The sequence below is a fragment of the Thunnus maccoyii genome, chromosome 18, assembly GCF_910596095.1.
Source record: "Thunnus maccoyii chromosome 18, fThuMac1.1, whole genome shotgun sequence".
Lineage (NCBI taxonomy): Eukaryota > Metazoa > Chordata > Actinopteri > Scombriformes > Scombridae > Thunnus > Thunnus maccoyii.
In genome coordinates this window covers 12,852,426-12,868,487 of record NC_056550.1, presented here as the reverse complement: position 1 = coordinate 12,868,487, position 16,062 = coordinate 12,852,426, and the positions used below count along the sequence as shown (strand labels likewise).

At 41.7% G+C, this 16,062-nt stretch overlaps 1 protein-coding gene across 11 annotated transcripts in view; it reads right to left on the bottom strand.

Annotated features, from left to right (window-relative positions):
* Positions 1-114: 114 nt before the first annotated feature.
* Positions 115-16,062, bottom strand: part of cacna1ia (calcium voltage-gated channel subunit alpha1 Ia) — a 125,501-nt gene continuing 109,553 nt past the window's right edge. For 7 of the 11 annotated variants that reach the window (XM_042392182.1, XM_042392183.1, XM_042392184.1 and 4 more), the window contains 7 exons: positions 11,139-15,818; positions 9,522-9,980; positions 8,863-9,290; positions 6,265-6,389; positions 6,075-6,165; positions 4,211-4,282; positions 115-772 (listed from right to left, as the gene is read on the bottom strand). In XM_042392182.1, coding sequence (XP_042248116.1) covers positions 15,093-15,818 — 726 coding nt within the window. In that variant the 3' untranslated portion in view covers positions 115-772; positions 4,211-4,282; positions 6,075-6,165; ... (2 more) ...; positions 9,522-9,980; positions 11,139-15,092. Of the gene's footprint in view, positions 793-4,210; positions 4,283-6,074; positions 6,166-6,264; positions 6,390-8,862; positions 9,291-9,521; positions 9,981-11,138; positions 15,819-16,062 lie in introns of all 11 variants that reach the window. The other 4 variants (XM_042392178.1, XM_042392177.1, XM_042392179.1 and 1 more) reach the window with 4 other exon arrangements.

Sequence of the window (16,062 nt, the reverse complement as noted above, 5' to 3'; positions counted from 1 at the left end):
TCTGACAGGAGGGAGGGAGATGTTTGGGCATACTGTATATCTATGCAGATGCTCCAGGCAAAGCTCACTGTTTTCTCTCTTGTGTAAAATATACACAGTACACACACTCACTCATACATTTTACAAGCTTTAATGCACTGCTCTCACACCATGAAGCTATGGGAGGTTGTTGGGAGGTGGCCTCTTGCATTGTGAATCCTTTGGCCTCCTATTGATCCTGGGCTTCAATAGCTCTGTATCGATCGTACCTCTTTCCTTGTTCAGAGATCAGTCATGTACCTGTCCACTGATGCTCTGTGGCCAGCAGCGTTGTCTTTTATGCTTGCCCAGCAGTGAGATTATACAGATGAGTCAGTGATAGGCAAGGTTTAACAAGCAAGGCTCTTATGCTAATTGGCGACGTGGCTCGGAGCTATAGCTTTTGAAATACCTGAAGATTTAAGTGTCTTTAAACACAAGCTTGTCTGGGTGTGTCATCACCCTCACCACCGCTCAGCTATAAACAGTGTCAGAAGGCATTACTCTGATGTACAGTATTTGTGTGCACTGTCTCAGCGAAGGTGCATTTATGTGTGCGTGGAATCATTTTCCTGTAATCATCCTGTGTGCGTTTCGCGGTGAGTAATGAAGCGCTGGCTGTCTGGCGGATGCTGTGTAATCATGCAAATCAGCTCCATGCTCATTCCCGGCAAGGATATTACAGACGATGCTGGACACTGAGTACGGCCGGCCTCCTCCTGGCTGATTCACTCTGCCCTGTTCTCTCTTGTCCCTGTGAATGACACCACAGCTCTAAAGTAAAGGATGACAGGGAAGGAGAGAGACACTAAGAAAGGCAGACGAGAGGCTGAAGAAATTAGACACAAAAAAAAAAATCTCAGAAATAAGCAGAGGAGAAAATGAGCAGGAGGGGAATAAAACAGTGGAATTGCTCCACAATTTTGTGTGTTCACTGAGTATGCAGTACATTCCATGTTTTCAGATTAGTTTGTAAATTACTCAAATATTTCTTTAGAGCATACAGCACTTATCTGCAGCAGCTAGCTGGCAATTGTGTGTCCTGGCTTTTGAATTAAAGGACAGGTTCACAATTGTACCACTTCTGTCCTAAAACAACAGTCAGGTGCCCAAATGAACATTGACACATGTTTTTCTTGCTGTATCATTCTTCCTGTTCATACTGGCCTATAAGAGATTCCTTCACAAAATCAACAGCCCTCTTTATGTGCAAAAATATATTTAAAAGTTTATTGAAGATATCATGAGGCTTCAGCTGTCCAAATGAGTCAAATCAAGTAGATATCTTACAAAGTTACAGTCTTTTTAGTGCTAATTTCCCTCTTTTTTTCACTATACTTTCACTGCAGTTGAACAGAAAAACACAAAAATTTGGCAATAAAAAGACTTGGAAGATATACAGTGTACTTAATTTGTCAAACTCAGACAGCTGAAGCATCACATTATTTTCAGATAAACTTTTAAATACATTTTTACTCAAAACAAGGACTGTGGATTTTGTCTCCCATCACTAACAATGTAAGTGTATTTGGAGGCAATCTTCTAATGGTCAGTATGAATAGGAGGAATGATTACAGTGAGGAAAACCTATTTCAATGTTCATTTGGGCACATGACTGTTGTTTTAAGACAGACTTAAAAAAAATTGTGAACCTGTCCTTTAAACCAATCATATTGAGAGACACTAAGTGACCTGCTAGCATATTGGCATGTGGCGTGAACACGATGACAGACATAAGAGGGAAATCATAATGGCAAGCAAAAACAAGACAGCAGAATTAAACATATTGACCGCTATGACGCTACACATTAAACATGCATAGGAGTATTTATGTCCATGGGTGTGTGTACATGCGAGTTGCACATCATTTGTGTCCGAGTGTGTGGTTGTGTGCATTTTGGGAGATGAAGTCAATGAGTACTGACATTTGCACTGATGTGCACTGAAATGGAAAATACAGTGTGGACTGACAAACACCTGACTCTCACCTCAAAACTAGAAGCAGGTCCGCTCTACACACAAGCGCACGCACATACATTCTTACTCGTTCACATACTGTACATATATTTTTCAGTTTACTTTCAAATTTGATCTGCTCAAGACTGCATAGATCGACAGTTCTGGTAAACATTTAATCAACACACATTCATGCCTGTTAAAACAAACCAGTGTGAGGACAGTGAGCACGCCGGGGTGCAGGCTGTAAAAATGCTGGTGGGACTCAAATTAGGTTTTAGAGCTGTACACACAGTACAGTACACCTCCCCTGTTATTACAGCACAGAGCCTTGTGAAAATAATGAGATCACACGCCCCAGGTGAGTGGTGGACTGCTGGACGGGCTGTCTAGGCTTAGAAAGGGGGTGGGAATGATTATTAGGCTGTTTGCTGCTGTGGAAAATCACAGGATCACACTAAATCCCAAATCCAATTTAGGGTTTCATGCATGTTTCTAACTCATCTAGTGTCAGAACTACTTAACTGTGTAAAAAAAACAAAACAAATATGGATGCAAAGTGTTGCTTGGCAGCAGTTCTCGCCAATTTCATTGCCTTGGCTTGACACAAACACATGCACACCGAAACCCCCTGTTGTTTCTAACATCATCTCCTGAGCATACAGAGCAGTGAAAAGAGAGTGGACATCTACTTTACTCTTTTTTAGTTGACTGCATACCATATGTGCGGCAGAGAGAACATCTGCCACAAAGTGGGAAGGATTCATATGCAAGAACAACAGTCCTGCAACAAGATACAAACCCCTGAGTGAGCAGAACGGGGTCACACGACACATTTTCAGCTCTTGTAAAACTAATAAACCAAGGAGATTAGCCTGCGTCGTCGCTTGAGACCATGCAACTAATAAAATACCTGTCCAAAAACAATCTTTCATCCAATGTGCCATGCCTAATAAGTGCAATGCCTAAATAAGAATGTGCCCATTAGGAAGGCCAAATTGGATTCTATTTGGAGTGTAATGAATATAAATGGAAGTAAAGCAGGCTTGATTGTCATTTTATGGCTGAAGAAAATTCGTGACAGTCTGCTTTCTGCGGTATTATTTATTTTTCCTACCAGGAGTCATATTTGCTTGATTGTATATTAAATCCATAAACATCAACAATAAACATCATGAAAGAAGTAATTACCTGCAGTCACAACCTTTTTTCAGATCACCAAAGCTCATCGTTTAATTCCATCATCAAAGATTTATTTTAATTGCTTTCTGTCGCTATGCCCAACAACAATCAGAACTGGAACTCATGATTGCTAGTGTTTACACATCGCTTTGTCAAAATGGATCTTGCTGTTTACATCCTAAAAACTCTTGACTATTTTAATATTGTATTAAATGATGCTGACCTCTACGCTGTTTGTTGCCATGCTACCATAGCGGCATCATGATTGGATGGTTGGTCAACCACTCTGGTCCAGACTTAATCTCAAAAACTATTGAAATTTTGTACAGACATTCATGGTACCCAGAGGATTAATCTTACTGACTTTAGTGATTCCCTGACTTAACCTCTAGCACCATCATCACATCAAATTAAAACATTTCCAATACTTTATGACTCGATACCTGCAAACCGAATCTGTTCAGTGCAGTTAGTTGTTAATGTGAGCATGTTAGCTGACATTAACATTTAGCTCAAGCTTTGCATCAGTACAGTTTCACAGAGTGTGATCATAGTGTGTGATTTTCTTGTTAGATGAGTTAGACTTGATTTCCCTTGTGGTATATACATATATGCAGCGCTTCATTTACTCAAAAAAACCATCATTAAACATAATTAATCCACTACATCTAAATGGGCTTTATTATTGCATTTGAGGCATCTTCACTAACTTGAATATCAGTTTTAAGTTTGACAAAACAAATCTCAACTCAAGGTCCATTTAATAGCTTTTTTCAGAGCTTTTAACTGCATCTCACATTCTTCATGGAATTTTCTCAGTTTTTATGGGGACGGCTCTTTTCTTTTTAAACCTATTTATGAGGTCAAGAATGAACTTTCATGCTCATCTGTTACAAGGATTTTGACAAGGTTTACCGCTGGGATTCTTTCACAGAATAATTGGGAAGATTGGAGACAATATGATTATTTTTTCTGGACACAAGTCTATTTTCCATGAGACTTTTATATTTAGCAAAGTGTAAAATCAAACTTGAGTACAATGAAGAAGATTCACCTCAAACAGGCTGTCCGGGGTTCACTTCCAGCAAGCTCTGTTGCAATCACCTGGGCTCTACCACACTCGAGTCTGAATGATATACAGGTTGGAAATGTCACATTAACATTAGATTAATAATAAGTAAGAATATTGGATAAGTTAAATATTTAATATATAAATAGATGGATATATAACATCCATATGTGGAACTGAACAAGTGTGGACTGTAGACGAGGACAAGGAAAGAAATTCAGTACACCAGGAGAAATTCTATACAGCTATTACACATCTTGATATGAGAGTGGGTTGACCCATCCCCTCACTTGTCTCTTGTTCTCTGTACTGTACGCCAGCTCCTTGACCTATTCTCATCTAGCTCCAGCAAACCAAATATAGCCTCCTGTCCTGTGACGTCCATGTCATCACACCGGGGTTTGTTTGGTGATCAAGAGGCAAGAACACTGATGTAAGACTGACGTAAGATCTTTTTTTTTAACTACATCTATCAAACTGTGCGCAGTATTTGGCTTTGCTCCTTTGGTTTTTAGTGTCTATAATACACTCATAATGTCTTTAGCTGTTATAATAGCCAACCTCTAAGCACTACTCATTAGTTGAACTTATACCTCGAGCTGTGCACACAATGATATACTAAATATAATACTTAGTTGAAAAAGAAAGCTGACCATTAACAGGAAAGACGAGAAAAAAAACCCTTTCTGGGCTCATGTTAAAATCATTGATCTTCCTGCCTATATACCAATCATTTCATCATTTCACCTCCTTGAAGCATGGCCGCATCAGCTGTTTCCTTTCTCTCTCTGCCTATTAGTATCTGCCCTCACCTCATCTCCCTTGTCTCCACATGAGCATCAAAGCCACAGACATCAAAAGTCTTACCCAGCTACTCATTTGAATACATTTATCTCTTCGTTCATGCTAGTAAGACTAAATAACACACAAGCATGCACGCCCACATCTTATACTGAATACATTGGATTCAAGTATGTCATCAGCCTTCGGACTGAATTAAAGTGGAGTAACCACTGCGAGCTGCCCCCCGCCCTCCCCCCATCCCACACACACACACACACACACACACACACACACACACACACACACACACACACACACACACACACCCCCATTCTTTTCCAGTGTGGTGGAGACCTTAACAGAGGTGGCCCAGTTAAAGACAATTCATTATCATGTTATCAGCCAGCCTTTCCCCACTAAATTATTCAACACCATTAAAAAAGAGGCTAATGTGCATTCAACTAAATTAGAGAAGACTATCAGAAAGAACGGGTGGCTTAAAGAGTGTAATCAGAGGTTTTTAAGTATGTGAGTGAGTCACTGAGTATTACTGCTGTAGAACTAAAGCCTTGTAATTTGACAAATGTTTTAACTTTAAGAGATTACATGCCCTTGCATGGGTTGAGAAAACTGTACGAGATGCAGCATTTTGAAGTATATGGCTGGCAATTTTATATTTTTCATATCAACAATATCTCATGTGCAGAGCCAAACCAACAATGAATTGATCCTACAAGTACTGTGTGTGTATCCAAAGCCTGATGTATTGTATTTCTCTGCACCGTAGACCTCCATTGTTGTCCAAAAACTATTAAAAACACGTCAATGAGCCACACTGCTTAACCGGGTGACATGTTCCTTCACGCTACAAAGAGTTTTGGGCACGTTAGTTTGTTTAGAAACAGTCCAAAGACTAATAACGGCGATGTATCGTCCTATTGCATCCACGGTCCACGTCCCTCACTATTTCTTGTTTCACCTCTCATCTCCTCGCCGCTCTTTACTTCTTCAGACTACCTCTCTGCTCTCTTCCCTTGTCCCCTTTCTTTGCCCTCTATACTCTTACCTCTTTGTGAATGCAGACAGGGCAGAGTGTTATTTCAGTATGGATACATCCTGTGCATGAAGTGTTGGCTTCAGTTTCACTTCCTCGGCTCCTGTGGATATACAGCATATGTTCAAAAGCTAAATATGGACATTTTTCATCCGTCAGTGGACTTTGTAGTATCGCTGCTGCTTTCTGAACTGCTTTTTACCTTCAAGCACCTTTCTCCTGTACTTCATTTTGTTTCAGCTTCATTCATCTTTCCACCTGTTCTCTGCATTCTTTTGTCTCTGTCTGTCTCTCGCTTTCATGCGCTCCCTGTCTTTTTGGATCTGTCTGTCAGAGATACCGTCACTATATATATAAGTACAGACACAGACACAGGAAGGACAAAGGACAACATTTGCTACAAAGGGAGCCCCGATGGCTTCTTGATCCAGGCTGGGACAAAAGGAGGGAGACAATCAACGGGTGTTCAAAACTCCATTTGCAGTCTCCTTCTTTCTGTCCGTCTCTCTCTCTCTGTTACACACACGTGCACGCTCACAGCAGGCTCTTAGGTAAACAGGGGCAGACAGGCTCTCCAGTGGAGGAGAAATGCTTGCCAAGTGTGAGCTGCAGCACGCTCAGCAGAGCGCCTAATTGCAGTGATAAATATGAGATGGTGGAGATGGGAGACAAAGGCTCCTCTCCTCATATGAACCTGGGGAGAGAGGTGGCTAATGGACAAAACACACGAACACATAACTGTACTACACACACAAACACTCAAGAAGCAAGTAGTTATCCACAGAGGGAACACAAACACAGAAAAACAGCTTGAAAAAGCACTTCTAAAACGTTACACTGCAGTATACTTCACCTTACTGTCTTAATTTCTTATAGCCAAATTATGGCTCTTTGAATAGACAGTAAATGTGGCAGGAAACCTTGTCTTGAAACTGAGGCTGAATCTGGAGTTTCATCATTGAAACACTTGAATAGCCTCATATTTATGTTCAGGTTGGCAAACATATGGGTCACTATGATCATGTCCTGTGCTGTAGACATACATTTCAAAACTAATAGGTCATATTGACATGATTTAAGTAGTCAGTGTAACATGCAGGATTAGGTTGTTAAAGGTACCCTCCAGATATGTATTAAGATGTATAAAAATACTCTATTTGGAACAATAATGTGTCTCTGATATGGTTTTTCCACAAATGTACAATAAAAATTCTTTACACAATGACATCTACTCCTTCTGCCTCTTTAAAAAATATGAATATATGAATATGCAAATATGGTTCATTTTCCACATCACACTTTGTGTAAATTGCATACTGGACCAGGATTGGCTTCCAAACTAGTGATGTCACAAATCATGCTTATAGGCCTGCCCCTTAAAAATCAGATTTTCAGTGAGCACAGGAAAACTTTCCACTTTCAGCAGATGAACATGAAAACAGCCTTCCACTGTACATACAGCATTCTGCACAGTGAAGCTCAAACACCCAAGGGAAGGAACAAGAAGAAAAACATATTTGTGAGTGGAGGGGGACTTTCAATCTAACAAATTTTCTTGTTTTTGCCTCTTTTTTCTGTCCTTTTTGCAAACCTGCCACATGTAACCTGAGAGACAGATGGAAAGGAACAGCTGAATGACAAACAACTTGAATAATGAGGCATGTAAAAACAATTAGAGGAAGTGGTATATTTATATCCCCCAGGGTGTCCACCTGCACACTATTAAAAGGATCTGATGGCAAGAGTGACTTCATGTCTTCGAAGTGCAAGTCTGATTCCGATGAAAATTTTGTCACACGAAGAAGACTTCTATTTAAGATACATTCAGGCAAAATTTAAAGGCTTTGAAATTCATGAGTGTCTTCATGGCTTGGCCTTCGCTACAACCTTGCATCGTGCATAATGTGAATTTCAGTGTGTTTCAGGGTTTGAGCTGATGTTTTGCCTCTCACTGGGCTTGTGGCACAGCATGCATGAGAGGCTACAGCCAAAAGCTCTTAACGCCAATACCCAAGTCTGAGAAACAGAGCTTTTTAAGATGCAACAGGCATCAAACACTTTACCATCAAATTCACTCAGCACCTCTGACATGTTTCAAATATCTTGCCTCAGTTGCTTCTCTTTAGCCACTGATAGAGAGTTAGTAGATGCATTTTGATTGAACCATCTTCATTAAAAACACTTTCCAGTTTTATATATTTACAGCATCATAACACACCGAGATAAGAAGAATGTCAACAAAGCTAGAACCAAAGCACCCTGTTTGTGCACCGCCCAACTTTGAGTTAACTTTCATGTACAATTGCTTTGAAGTACATGAAGATTTTCACAAGGTTACCATAATTAAAGGTCCAGCTAAATATCAAATAAATAAATTGCATGAATAAAGAAACTGCTGCCTTTGTTGCTTTGTGTGCTCCCCGATTTGGAGGACAAAAGATCTCTATAATTTCACAGCAGAGCAAACTTTATTACAAATTCAGCAAAGTTGCATGAGACGGTATCCACTAACCTTACGTAAGTTTTCTTTAGAGGGCATGATTTATGTTTTACTCCGAATACTAAAAGCAGGAACACTTGGAGTGTTCCTGCTTTCGTGCTGAAGCTGGGTAATTCAATCTGCGCTGTGTTCTTGGACACAATCATTAAGTGAGGTTGTTGTGCTCACACACACACACACACACGCAGCACACACACCCTTATAAGGATGTCAGTCAAGCATAGTAAGTGCCCCTTATCAAGCTTTCAACTTTCAGTTTACATACTAAAAAAACAAAAGAACAATACCACAGTCATTTACCCCCTCCTGATGCTCTCAGTCATTCTTACTGTTCAGCAGCAGATGTAATAAGAGGATTCCTGGCTTTTGCAACCTTCAGAGTTGTCTTCATGTTCGAGGAAATTGCAGAGTTCCAAATTCAGACGAGGGAGAGATGTGACAGCTTGAACAGGGATTTCAAATCTGGCTGTTGCAAACACAACCCTACCTATGTGTCACTGAACCACCGGAGCTCACTTTGAATAAATCTCTCAAATCATAAACCAGTCACTCAGAGTTGTTACTGTATTATTTTTCACTATTATCTTACAAAACAGCGGGCCAGGTGTTGAGAAAGCCAGTCAATCATCCATCATGATGAAAGCGCGGTGAGGCTGAAACTAGCGGCATCAGCAATGTTCCCAATCTCACCGCTTCAGCTGTCGCCACTTCCCTTTCTCTGCTAATGGCTTTACGTTGAAGAGGTAAAGCAGGAGAAAGAGAAAGAAAAAAAGAGAGAGAAGAGAGTTTGTGAGGGGATAAGCTCCAGCCATTAGCACTGATCCTCTGACAAGCACACTGCCTTGCAGACTCGCACTGGGAGAGCGCCTGCGTTTATGTAGACATGGAAATGAGTTCACAAAGGCCAGAGATATGCCCAGTTGAATTAGTTCAGATATGGAGAAGTGCGCATACTGTACCTGCTTAATTTATCCTCTGAAGTCACAGAAAGTAGAGTTTAGGTGATGACAGAGAAGAGAGAGAGCAGCTTTCTGTGTGAGTCAAAGGTAAGAAAAAAAGGATGTTAATGGGAAAGAAAAGAGAGGCAGAGGCAAACGATAAAGAGACACTCAAATGAGAGAAAAAAATCCTCAGAACTGGTTTAGATTTCAGAGAGTTTAAGTATCGTCTGGAGATTGACTGCCAGTTTCCCTGATCTTATACAGCCAGCTCATTTCAGTGGCACCTCATTCATCCTTTTGTTGTGCCTCCTTCTCAACCTGCCTTTATCTGGCTGTCTCCCTGGAGCCCGAGATACAATCGATGGGCCTGGACAACTCCCTGGGCAGTTAGCCTTGACGGATGACAGGACCTGGTTTCCATACACGGCCTTGATGTATGCGTGTGTGTGTGTGTGTCGGGAAAGACTCAGGTGTGAGCTGTGGGTAAAAAGGTTTCCCAGAATGATGGGAAAGAAAGAGACAAAGTGGGAGAATAACTGTTGCTTCAAGAGGAGAAATGTTAAAATGTTAACATGTTCTTTCTTTCAATAATAATCCCGTACAACTGCATTAGATAAATAGAATACGACTCTTACATGTATCTTCATTCTGCAAACCCCCAAATTGAAACAAAATCCCATCTCCTATAATCCTCACTGACCCTTCAGGCTGTCTTCTCTGTTATTTTCCTAACGATACCAGCTTGAAAACACTGTTTCGTGGTCCATGTTCCCTGCTTAAAGCAGCACTCAGGTCACCTCTCCACACATCAAAGACACTCTGGTGGCTTAAGTGACTCATTAGGTGACAGAGCACTAAAAACAACTCTTAATTTATTCACTTTATGAATAAAAAGCTTCACAATTCCCCCAGGAAAAGGCAAAAAAGCAACACATCTATGAAAACAAGCTGGATGTTTTAAGAAGTGTCCCGCTCCTCCCTCTTGTGCCCAGAACAAACACATTAATGAGACAGATCTGCTTGGACCTTGTTTATCAGCCTTATGTTTGACCTAACACCTTTAGAAGGCCAATATACGAGCTTTTGTTCTTCTTTGAACCAACTTTAATTAATCCTTGCCACCAAAAAATGCTCAGTTTTTGTGTCAATCTCACACAAATGTGAGTAAGTTTTAACTTCATGAGATCCCCCATTGCAGCTGTTAAAGTACAACCGTTGTCATGATTTACAGAAGCACTATGAAGGTTATAGTTGAGACATGAAGAGTGGGTTTCCAGGTGCTCTGAAAAAATTATCTTTTACTCAAGAGTCCTTGATCTCTCAGGGGAACTTTGTGTGTTGCCATGCGAGGAAATCAATCAAGTCAGCACACAAGCCCTCACGGTTTGCTTATCGGATCTCTACCTCCAGAGTTTAAGTTGCAAGAGGTCACATGTACTCTTCAGGTGACAGAGGGCAAAGCAGAGTTAACACCCACAAAACTTTGATGACAGGACACTTCCTTTTAAGACCTTGCAGATAACTGAAGCAATGACATATCCACTCACACATACTTGTTTACGCACGCATCAACACGCACACAAATGCACTCGCAGTCTCAGAGACGCATGCACACTTACCCCTAACTGTACTCACCTCCACCCTCCTGCAGTGACATTTGAAGGACAGGAGCCTTGAGGGAGAGCTGGTTTTTTGAGAGGTTACATGAGGTGGAGGGCTGGCTGGTTGGGGGGGGTGTGAGGTAAACAACACCTCAGAGTTCAGCATGCATGCCTAATGTGCTCTCTCTCGTGCTGGCGGCTCTACTGGGCGAGGCTGCCGATGACAAGCTGTCTGGAGAAGTCTCCTGCTTCTGAAGCATCTCACTACCTTGGTCTCTCACACTGTCTGTTAGCTTTACGCTGTGCAGCTGTCCACGTCAACACTATATACTTCCGGCTTTCGTGCCCCTGTCCTGTCTCTGGCTTTCTCTTCTCTGCTTTAAACTATCCTGACTCAACTTTTTTCCCCCCCTGCTGTCATGTCATATAGTTATTAACTTAATTGTAATAACAGGTATAAAGATAAAGCAGACTGAGCAGCTTTTACTTACCAAAAATGTCATATTTTATCATTTTACAGTCATGTTAAGGATATGTTGGAAAAAAAAAAGCTTTTGTGTCTCCAACTGATTTTTTTTTTGTGTGTGTGGTTTCATAGCAGCAGTCAAAAAACACCGGGGCATTCCCTCTAACTTTGTACAATTTTATGAAATGCATACTAATGATATAATCATGGTCACTGGCAGCAATGTACACATGCAGATCAAAATACAAAGATATGTACAAATGTGAATTGTACACTCTTAAGGTGTGTTCAGACTGAACACAAAGCAAATTTTAGAGGCAGCATGATTGCATACAAATTCAGTATAGAGTCGCAGTTGGACACAGGTTCGCTCTAGGCAGAGTGAATTGAAACACACGCACAAGTTGAAAATGTTGACACTTGAGTGAGATATTTCTCCAAGCGGTTGTACTCAAATTCATGAATGTACAGAGACAAGAAAAAAAAAAAAAAACTTGAGTTGTGGTAAGTTTTGAAATCAGTCTGAGCTGTAGCACACACACACACACTGTACAAAGGCACACTCCACTCACACACATTGTTAGCTAGCTGCAGCTAACATCTGTATTGTTGGTGCATTGGCTCCAGTGCACTCCAGCAGTTAAAGTTGTGCGCATAAAGCGAGGTGAAAATTCGCTTTGTGTTTAGTCTGAGCACACCTTTACAACTATTTCTAACATTTTACTAGTGGTTTTTACCCCCCGACCTGAGTTCAATAACCTAATTTGTTCATGTTAGTCCAATTGCGGCCCATCTCACTACTAACTGAGACTGATTGGTCTCTGAGAGGGCAGAGGTGCTATCTGATTGGTTGTAAGTTCAGACAAGTAGAAGCAACAACAGACAGTAATGAATACTGTTATATTCTGAGGAGATAAAAATCACATTGACATCATTTACTCAGGGCATACACATAGAACATTTATTGCTGTGTAGTCAGGCTTTAACCTTTGATGCCATATTCATTGACATTTGTCTCAGAAAGATAAGAGGATATATCTTTCAAGCTAAAACAGCCCTTGGTTGTTTCGTATTTTCCCTCTTCAACCTTCTCAGGTATCCTCATGGACAAACAGGACACTTCAGGAAAAGGCAATCACTACTTCACCTGAAGTCATAAACACACACGCACACACACCCACCCACACACACACACACACACAACTGTCTTTGCTATCACTCATTAATACCCAACACCATGTGATAAAACATAGTCATCAAAGTGATTTTGCATGATAAAAAAACCCCTCGGATTTTCTCACATCACCTCATTCTTTTTGAGAAATTAAAAAAGTAAGGTAATGATCAAAACACTAGGGATACAACAGTCTACCTCTAGAAATCAGGCTTTAAGATGAGCATCTCATTTTTGGATTGGAGTAATTAATCAAGCGGCAAAAGCCAAAGTAATTTTGCATGAAAAGATGCAAAGTTTTGTTCTTTGTTACAGTGTCAGCTTTTGATATGAAACAATGTGGTGTGTGAAAGGGTTTGCTACAACATACTGTATGTGTGGAGAGATGGGGGAAGAGAAGATGAGTGCATCATTTCAAGAATAAGCATTACTGTATTGCAATCCCAGAACCATGCTTAAGGAACACTAATGTGTCCATAATCGATATGTTGTGGTGTAACTCTCAAATTAAAGCTTTCATAGAGATGGTTTACACTATTCATGGTTTTTTTTTTTTTTTAGCATAGGAGGCTAAAAGCAAACAAAGTTCCCTGTGTGCAGCCAGGAATGTCTGTGAGCCAGAACGATCCTCATGTGCTGAGTGAATATGGCTGTTCCCATCTGTCCCCTGGGACTCCAACATGTGGAAAAAAAAAAAAAAAAAAAAAAAAAAAAAAACCAAGAGGAACCAGTGTTCCCAAAGAGAAATGTGCTGGAGGGAACAATCACTTCAGCGCACAAAGTTTGTTTGAAATTTTTTGCTTTGTTGTTTTATACACTGTCCACACCTTAAAAAATGTTATAAAACTGGAAGCCACTGGCAGACAAAAAGTCCTAGACAACAAGTCAAAGAGATTGTATGGGTTTAAATGAAATAGGAACAAAGTAACGGCAACACTTGCACGTGCCTATTCTCTTTTCTACAAAAATAGTGGAATAGAAATCACATGGTTATCACCCGACATTGACATCTTGATACACTCTGTATATAGATAAAAATCTTGGTTAAATGCAATTCCATCATGCAGTCGAGGTCCCTCGCAAACCTTTGTGGTTTTGTCCGTTCATCTCAAATCCTTGGTGAGAGGAAGTGGTGTCAAAAAGGAGTGTGCTTGAAGTCTCGCTTTGTTATGTAGCTGTGAACCATTTTTTTTTTTTGGTGCACACAAGGCTGCCACAAACGTGCATCATTGTTTCTTCAGATGGGGGGGGGGGTTGTAAAGTCTATCCGACCTAGCTCTCTTTCATACTCATTTTTCTTCAAGTTTGAGTGAGTGAGAGATGCTGGAGATAGAGAGAAAAATAAACCAATTTCACGAATCACTCCATGCAAGGTTATACCTCTGCAATCCGTCAATTTCTTTTCATTTTCCGCCGCCACTCAAGACCGAGTTGACAGAGGCACAAAGCTTTGATCAGTCAATACTTATCTCCTCTCTCGAAAATACAGAGGTATGGTGAAGTGATGAGAATGATTTAATTCATGCCTTGGATACCTGAGGCAGTGCTCTCACACACAAACACACACTACGAGCACACACTCTTGAACTCTCCTCCACCTCGCATTTTACTCTGATCTCAGCAGAAGGTCCTGCGCCAGAGTGAGTAGGACCTGTTGTTTCCGTCTGCCAGAACAGATGGACATTATATCCGCTTTCTGCTTTCCCAGCCAAACAAATGACCTGACTTCTCCTTCTCCAGCCTTCCTTCCGCCTTGATATATTCTGCCATCTCTGGGCCTCCTCCCACTTACTTGTTGCACTGCCTCACAGACATACACAAATCAAAACGGTTTCGGTTGGCATGGATAGCTATTTCAGTTTGGACACTTCTATTTTTGCATTTTTCAACCTCGCCGACATGGAGAAAAGGAAACAACAGTAGAGCAACAACAAGACTTGTGTCTGTGAGTTTAAGCTCTTTTGTCTCTGCTCCTAACTTAACTCTGATATGAGAGGGCCTCCTGGTCTCCCAATGTGAGAAGAGCCTTCCATGGCCTCCTCTATAGATACAACCCCCAAGAGGTGTATAAGGGCCTATCTTCAGCCCTTGGGCCTTAACTCTGCAGGCTACTGTACATCCTCACCAGGAGACCATAACCAAGACCACTCCCCCAGGTAGCACAAAATAGGAAATGGGCTTGTCACAAATGTATAGAGAGGGGTTGACGGGGCAAGATGAGGGTTTGGAATACAGGACATCATGTGTCATCAAGCCTCTCTCTCATTGATGGGAGCAGAGAGAGTGCAAGGGACAGCAATGGGTTTAGATCCAAGGAATGGAGACACAAAGTAAGAGTTAGGTAGGTTTCATCTGTTTTTCCGACAAGGCCCCACTGTTGTTTGGCTTGAGCTCTTCCCTTTGAACCCGTGCTCTCCATCACCTATGTCCCCTCTTCCATCTCCTCTTCTTGTCTCAGCTAATACCCCTGTCCAGGGGTTGGCCAAGAAGCCTTGGGGGTCCATAAGCTCCAGGCCCAGAATCTCCCTGCGGCCCTCCCTTCCCCGGGATGACAGCAGCATCCCCCCTTGGTCCAGGCTGCCTGTGCTATTGCACTTCTTCACTGCTCCTCCGGGATACACCAGGGAGCTGGGCGACAGCAGTGATGTCAGCGACAAGCTGCTCAGTGTCTCTGACAAGTGTTCACTGTTGCCCGCTTGGCTGGAGCCACAACCACCAATTGATGATCCAATGCCGATGCCCAGATCCTCATCTGAAGGGTCAATTGAGTCATCACGGGTGTAGCCTGGGCTGGTGCTACCTCGCCCGCTGCTCTGGCTCCGCTGGTGACCCCTAGTGGCCTGGAGGGTTAAAGCCGATGAGGGGCTCGGCCTCGGTCTCAGGGTCTGGATTGGGGAAGAGATGGTGGTGCTGTCTTCCGGCAGCGGGAGTGGGCACACAAGTGGTAAGGGAGCTGTTGGCAACTCCAAGTTCTGTGGTGGAGAAACGCTGAAGCTCAATCCTTCTTCCAGGGTGGTCTGGAGGCTGCCTTCAGAGCTGCCCGTAGCAAGGGATGAGTCACTGTGGGATGGGTACTGATGACACATGGAAAGGAGAAAGAACTCTCATCACATGAATCCAACCCTCATTAGAAATGTAACATTTAAGATCATGTAATATCTGTTGTTTTGATTGCACTGACACACCACTTCCATTTTTTATTGCGTCTTAAATGCTGGTTACAAACCAGCTTCATAATATTAAGATCATATATCATCATCTCTTGTCAGCGACCAATCCACAGGCAATTTCTCATCTAGATGAGCACAAAAATGAAAT